The 7,964-nt window shown below is 41.7% G+C and overlaps 1 protein-coding gene across 2 annotated transcripts in view; it reads left to right on the forward strand.

Annotated features, from left to right (window-relative positions):
* The window catches only part of ADCY5 (adenylate cyclase 5), a 204,803-nt gene extending 200,226 nt beyond the window's left edge, over nt 1-4,577 (forward strand). For both annotated transcript variants that reach the window (XM_041473286.1, XM_041473287.1), the window contains 2 exons: nt 563-687; nt 2,017-4,577. In XM_041473286.1, the coding sequence (XP_041329220.1) occupies nt 563-687; nt 2,017-2,145 (254 nt within the window). In that variant the 3' untranslated portion in view covers nt 2,146-4,577. The remainder of the gene's footprint in view (nt 1-562; nt 688-2,016) is intronic.
* Nucleotides 4,578-7,964: the final 3,387 nt, after the last annotated feature.

The raw sequence follows: 7,964 nt of genomic DNA on the forward strand, positions 1-7,964 counted from the left end.
GAAGCTCCCCAGGGAATTAGAAGCAGTGTAGCTCCTGCCACAGCATGGTCTTACATGGTGGTTGACCTTGGGCTCATTTTGCTCCTGTGCTTCCAGCTCTGGCAGTCTTGGACATTAAATTGTCTTTCAAGTCAGGGAATAAAAAGTGACAGAAAAGGAAGCAGAAATTGGAGTATGTCAAGTGTGGTGTTTGCTAGTGAAGGCTCTGGGCTGCTGCCTTGCAGGCCCTTAGCATTGTAGCAGGTCTGTGCTAACTTCAAGTGAGCAGTTTGCTTGTTAGCCAGGAGGCAAACAAACTTTATGCCATTATCTGGCCCTGGAAAGTAGCTCTGGATTAAGCAGATCCAGCCCGAGCTGCCAGTCAGTTGGGCATAACTGATGGATCATGGGTCAAAGAAGCCAAATTCTATTTTAACATTTCTCTCCCCACAGTTTGGCCATAGCTTTACATGTCAGAGTAAAGCACAGCTAGAGCCAGGGAGGCTCAAGGTGGGTTTTCACTGTCTGAAAAATAACCTGGCTCAAGCAAATGGATCTGAGCATATTTTTCCTCTCCTTCCAGGCCTCAATATTGGTCCTGTTGTAGCTGGGGTGATAGGAGCCCGCAAACCCCAGTACGACATCTGGGGCAACACAGTGAATGTAGCCAGCAGAATGGACAGCACAGGAGTGCCTGACAGGATTCAGGTAAGGCAATCCCTGGAGAACTTACCCTGCCAACCCTGTGTCACTTACACGTTTTGAAACTTAATTACAATTTAAATTTTGGTTTCATTTTATTCCTTTATCCCATGCATTTACCTACACAGAACTGAAAGAAAAGCCACTTAGGGAATGCTGGTACCAGCAAGTTTTGTCTTTTAATCGTGACCAACACTGCAACCTTTGTTTAAAAGCTTGCACTTTAGTTCTGGGTGGAAGTGCTGAGCTGAGCTTCCTTCCCTATGTGCCTCACTGGCACTGAGCACAGTCCTGTCTGATCCCTGCTCAGTTGTGCTGCTCAGCTGTGTGAGGTGTTTGTTTCATTTTCCAAGGGCCTGATCCAGCCATGTATTTCTGTAATTCACTTTGCTGTGCCATGTGTGGCATGAGGCCAGCGAGGGTCCAGGCATCAGCAGGATGGGGATACACAGCACAGAGAGAGGATTGTTTAAGGGGTTAATGGGACCTGTCTGATAATCACACATCTCCTCGGCCTTCAGATGTGACCTTTCCAGTGAGTGATTCAATTCCAGTGTCCTGCTTTTGCTGAGCCAATGTCCACCATAACAGAATGTCATTCCTTGGGAAAACACTGAAGGGTTATAAAAATAGAGCAGCTGATGTGAAACCCAAGAGGGGCAGCCGTGCTGTTTCCTTGCCTGTCAGTTAACTGGATTGATATTTAGCATCACTCTTGAGATGGTCTGTAAAGCCACCTGAAAAAGGGTGAGAAATTACATTGTAATAAATAAATAGCTCAGGAAATGGTCTTTAAACTTCTGTTGTTCTGCAGCACAAGTGATTATTTTTGACTGACATCTGCAGAGACAATTTGGATGCTGGCTAGAGTATTCCATTCGATCAGTTCTCTCCCATTGCCCACTACCTTCTCCTTCACAAAAACAACCTCTGACTCCTAAGCTGTAGATCCACTGTGTAACTTCTAGGTAATTTTTGAGGCTACTGTACTAAGTTTGACCTGTTTTCCTACTGCCACTCCAGTGATACAATGAATGCATCTGAGCAGACTGAACTGACTGGTGTGTTTTAAAAAATGTGACTAATTTGTTATGCTTTATCCAGCGACCTCCTTGAAAAATGCAGTTTTTCCCCAGTTGTGAACTGTGTGTGACATCTTGTACTTTCTCAGCAACTTGTGCCAGCCTTTCAGTTAGTGATTGATGTGAAAACATTGATTGACTTAGAAACAAAACAGTTGATCCTACTTTATTTTGTCCATGGATTACACCAAAAGCAGATGAAAAGACTGTGGAAGACGAGGCAAGCACCTGTTCACTCTTGTTTATTCTGCAGGTAACCACGGACATGTACCAGGTTTTAGCAGCCAACAATTACCAGCTGGAGTATCGAGGGGTCATAAAGGTCAAAGGCAAAGGAGAAATGACCACCTACTTTCTAAATGAAGGGCCTCCAATTAGTTAGCACCGACTGCAGCGCCACACAAAGATGGATTTTGCATTACCCAGGATTGTGAATAGGAGAAGAATCATTTTTGGTAGTGATGCTGAACATGCGGCGCAGTTGAAATTTCACCCCATGACTCTAGAGCTGGTATCAGCAAATTCTTTGGCCACCCATCAAGGAAAGGCAAGAGAAAGAAACCACCTTGGAATTGTTCCTGGCTGAGTGCTAAGTTGACCAAAGATGTGCACTACAGAGTTCACAGATAAGACATGAATTCAGCATTTTTAAAAGGCTGCTACCACAGGATGGCATAAGAAGCTATTTAAGTATTTATTGACACAACACAACATTTACTTGGTTGAAGGAATGTATGATTCACTACAAAGCATTATTTTGGAATGGATTTGCACTCCCATAATGTTTCCATCCCATACTGCCAGCTATTTGAAGTGTACCACTGTGCTTTTATTAGCTGTTTTGAATGGGCTTTCAAAACTGACACCCACTGTTGCAGCACACAAAAAAAGGCCTTTTAGAAGGGCATTGGTAATGTTTTAGTGTGAAAAGACATTATAGCCTTGCCCCCTCTTTTTCCTTCTTCTCCATGGCTAAATGACTGCTCTTCTGAGTGGGGCTGGCACACCTGATGAAGGGGAAGATCAGGATAAAGGAAGATGGCTCTACAACCATATTTATTAAAAAGTCGTCTGTGCTCTTCTTTGGTATCTATCAGTTTACATGGGAAAGACTAGATGTAAACAAGAGACACTTTCTGGGGGGAACTCCCCTGAAATTTGTTGTGGGTTTTTTTGTATTTTTTATTTTGTAATATTGAAAACATGGAGATCTAACAGATATACCAAATTCTATATTTTGTAAATTATATATAAATTAGAAGGCAGGCTGTCCACACCAAGGTGTGGGGGGAGGTGTATATAACCTGTAGACTTTTGTGTAATTTTTTCTGTGTAATACTCTGAACACAGACTTGGCAGTTTTCAGATTATCACTATACAATCAACCAACAACAAACAGGTGAGTTTCCAGACTGAATCAGATGCATTTTAAAATGAAAATCCAGAAAAATCTACAACCCCAAAGAAGAGGAAAAACCCACGGTAGTCACAGAGTTGTTCCGTGCAGCGTTCCAGCGGAGGGTGGCGGCTTCCCAATGGAAACAGGACCTTTGAGTTTTAGCTACTGAGACGGTATCAAACACGTCAAAAAGAGCTCTACCCAAATCTTCTAACTCTTAACAGGAGCTCTTATGAGAAAAGGCAAAAAAGCTCATTTGAACTTTTATTTTTTAAAAAATCATTTTTCATAGATGGTCTTAATAGAATCCTGCTGATCTGAGAGTTGTCTGACATTGTAACTGCCGTGTGACATTACAAGGAACTATGTGCTGCAGCATCGAGTTTACTTTCCTGTAGTAAGCACTTATTTAAACTGATTCACAGATTTTCAATTTTCAGGAATTAGGTGATCTTCAAAAAAGATTATGATGGCAAGTGTGTATATGAGGTGGTCGACCTTAAAATAGTGCCATTGATACTGTGTTGGGCATCTTTATCACTAGTGGGGGGGTTTCTGAATAGTTCACTGTTATCATTTATGTACCTTTTCTAAGTATGAAAGAAAAATCCCTTGATATTTTATTAAAAAAATTATTTTAAAAAGCTATATTTTTTATATTCTATGAGGGGAAAGTTTTGATATTGAATTTGGCTAGCACTAAAAATTACTCCAATCTTTTGACATTTAATAAACTTCTTTTCCACTCTTCTCAGGGCAGAATTATTGTAGTACTCACAGCATAATGATTGCACTATGGTGGTGGCGATTTCTTTTTCCTACTCAACAAAGAGAATAAGTGAAAATCCATGGACCTGTCTTAATTAATTTGCTCTATTGCTAAGCATGACTCAAGCATTAAGCCATTTAAACATGAGCTTAAATGGCATCTCCCCTTTCCTTCTCCCTTCCACTAGGAAACATCTCTGAAAAGTATAGTATATTGACTTCTGTAAAACTGCCAAGTCTGCCCTTGTACTATACTTTTGCTCCTTTACATCTTTCCTGGTTTGCAAAATAAACTTAAGTTGCATCACAGTGTTATGCCTTTCTCCCCTCCTCCACCCCCATCCCCTTTGTCCCTCACTGAGTTTCATTTCCTTCATGCCATACACTTGATTTTAGGTTTGCTTTCTGCTTTCCAAAAGTCTGCAGTCTTCTTAACTTTTGATTCACCTTATGAAGTTGTGTTGTCAATGAAATTTCAAGTCCCCAGTATCTCTAGCTGTGATTGTTGACAGTGTGTCATGATCATTTCAAGGGGTATTCACACACTCTTTACTCTGGATCTTGCAAAAATGGATACAGTTATGATTTCCCATGGAAATTGAAATCTATTTAAGTAATTTAACTATATTAAACACTGTTTCACTGGTGATGTGTCTCTGTTTTATTTTAGCTGCAGCTGGCTGGTGGGATGAGACTTAAGTTGTGTAGGAGATGCTGGATCTGCAAATTGAAATGCCCAGGTCTTGTCTGGCACTGATGGATGCCCTGGTCCTTTGCACTGCCCCGTTATGGAGCCCCAAGGGCTTGGCTACCCAGCAAACATCCCCTGGGTCCTTCTTGTGCTCCCAACTGCTCCTGGAATCTCTCTCAGGGCAGCTGACAAAATACACTGGCATAACTGAACAGCTTAAATTTGTGTGTCTGTCCTACTAAAAAAAAAGTTTGTCATTTCAAAAGCACATCACCTTCGCCAAAGAATTCCCAGGTATGGTACTTGTCCTCTCAAGGACACTGGAAGGAAACAGCACTGCTGCCAATGCAACATTTTCAATCTTTACATGTAAAAGTAAATACTACACATTATTGTACCAATTAACAGGAGCCTCAGGTTGAGCTGAGAAACAAAACCCTGCAGCTTCCAGCTGACTTCTTTTAGTTAAGACATTACACAGGCAGCTGAAAATCAAATGCCCTACAATCTGTTATAGGTTAGGAGGGATTTTATGAGAGTACTGAGAACACAGCTGCAGGAACAAGAAGCCATGAAGTATTTAAGGTACCAGTCTTTACGAAAATTGGCGGAGAACTATTTAATACTTTCTCTGCTCTCCTAAATAATCATAGAAACAGCAGTTTAGGACATTGCCTGATATAAGCAACTTTTTTTAACTATCTGTAGAAGGGTATTCCCCCAGGGAGGGAAGGCAGGAGTCTCCAATGCTGTGCCCTCTCATTTCAATTACTGTAGACAGACTGGCTGTATAGTTTTCCCCAGAAGCATCTTTTTCCCACCCAGAAAGCAGTTTGAGTTTTAAGGTGTGTAGCCACTTTTCCCCAACACTGATCTGGCCACATCAAGTATCTGCCTGCACTTAATAAAATTATACATTTGGGACACACTGAATTTCTTAGATGTGTGTCCTGCACTGCAAATATCTTCAGCCTGGCTGTTTATGTATTACACAATGTCCACAGACACCAACACCTGGCCAAAAAGTATGCCCAGAGGCAAATATTTTCATTCTGTTAAGTTTCCCAACTACTCCTCAGGGCGCCATCAGTTCCAGACTGAAGTTTAGGAGTTGCCAGAGAGAGCAAGCTTGCGATGCTGCTGGGAAAAGGGCAGCTCAGCTGTTTTAAAGCTGAGAAAACTCAAGTTTCCTTGCTCTTGACCCACTTCGTCCTTGCAACTGAAGGAGCAAGTAGGCTCTGGGGAGGTGGGGGAGGACTGAGAAAAGTGAATTTCAGGCCGGATGGGGGGGCAGGAGCAGCAATTTTCCTGCCATTTGGGAGCCAGATCGTTTACTGTAAAAATCAAAGTTATATATTTTCTGTCCCTGAGCACCTCTCAGTCCCGGCTCTGCCCTGGCACTTGCCTGCAGCGCAGGTGAGGTGGCTGCACTGCACTGCCCTGTCCCATGGCTGCCCTGGGAAAGGGCCGGGGTGCCAGCTGGAAGTTACCGAAGCAGGAGAGCTCAGCACGGACACGCCCGGAGGGGCGGCTGGGGCAGCACGGCACTGGCATTCCTATAAAAATCTCCAGGGGTCAGCAGCTGCAGTCAGCATCCGTGTAAGCAGCTGGCCCCAAAAATCTTGTAACAGAGAATTTCAGATGCAAATAACTATTACCATCTACTGGAAATGGCATTATACACCTACCTTACCTTGTGTAAGCCAGGCAAGCCTTTGGTCATTCCTTCCTGAAAGCAAATACAGTGACACCTTACTGAAAGACAAACATTCTATTGTGGGTGTTGGATGAACCCATTCCAACCCTCAGGAGGTCTTCCTTTATAAATACAGAATTAAATGGGCTCTGCTTCTACTAAATCCCACAGAACAATCAAGCAACCACGAATGGCCATCTGCACTTCACACTAAAGTAAAGCCTCTTGGTCAAGAAGCTTTCCTAAATTCATCTTCCTAAGTTGGTAACTCAAGTACCTGGTAAAATCAGCAGGGAAGCCCCTGCCTGAGTGTTGTTTGTGTAACCAAAAAGGAAATCCTGTGAATTTTCAATAAATTTTCACCTCCAACCTGGCCTGCTCTATCTCGGTTCTGATCTCACACCAAGATGTCAGCAAGTTCTAATATTACAAACTCAAACATGCTAAGAAGCCATGTTTTTAGCACCTAGTAATACCACATAATGAAGAACAGTCATGCTCATTAACTTTTCATTGTGAAATGGGATTTTTATCAGTGCTATAAAAACAGGCAAACAAAACCCCAACTGTTTTCTGTTACACTGGCAGTTGCGTTTGTTCATTATACCTGCTAATCAGCATAACTGGAATGGAATAATGGCTCCAGATGCTATGACAAAGGATTTGTTCATTATACCTGCTAATCAGCAATTAGTTTAATGCCAGCATAACTGGAATGGAATAATGGCTCCAGATGCTATGACAAAGGAAGTTTTCATTCCTTAAAAATGGATCTTTGGGAATAGGAGGAAGGGACGGTGCCTCAGAGGAAACAAAATTCTCTGCCAACATAAAAACCAAAGAAACGATTCAACAAAAAATTCTGTATGTGCACAACAACCTGAGTTAAAATCTAAGCAGTACTTAAGGCATTCATAGTAGCTTCCCTGCCTATCAATGGAGGTGAAAACACAGGTATAACAGTTCTTCTAGACACTATAAGCAAAATAAAACCTGGTTTTATACTTAAAACATAATTTTTTAATCTATTATTATTTTAACCTCCATCTTTTAATCACTGGTTTTAAATGGCAAAGGACTGCTCTTCACCTTTTCAGAATGGTGCACTGGATGCTAATACAAGCAATTCTTGGTAAGGGCTGTTTGCTGCTCGTGTTCATCAACACCTTCTTCTTCCCTGTCTCCAAGTGGGGAGGGAAGAGAATTAACTGCAAAGCACCAGCCCTGGAGCCTGCACACCAGGGGTCTCCACAGGCTTCACCTCAGACAGCAGTCTGAGACACTTCCCACTGCAGTTTCATTCTCTAATTCTTCTTGGTTGTATTATGCACAATTTTCTTAACTAATCCATCTATTTAAAAAGAAAATAAGATATCCAGGTTCATTTTTTCTTGGTCATAAAATCTGCACTAAATAACTTCTTTAAAAGCATAAGCTTTTGGTATGAAATGCCCAAGAAAATTTGCTTGGGCCAACATTTCACAGCACAGCAAAGCTCTGCCTATACCCAAATCTAGCAACACGAGGGCATTGCAACCTCTCTGCTATTAAGGCTTGATTACAACTTGTAGATAAAAATTTACATTTATTTGTACATTATAAAACATCATAAATAACTGTCATATAAAAACAAAACTGCAGGGTAAG

Source organism: Pyrgilauda ruficollis, unplaced genomic scaffold (assembly GCF_017590135.1).
Source record: "Pyrgilauda ruficollis isolate IOZ18807 unplaced genomic scaffold, ASM1759013v1 scaffold3, whole genome shotgun sequence".
Lineage (NCBI taxonomy): Eukaryota > Metazoa > Chordata > Aves > Passeriformes > Passeridae > Pyrgilauda > Pyrgilauda ruficollis.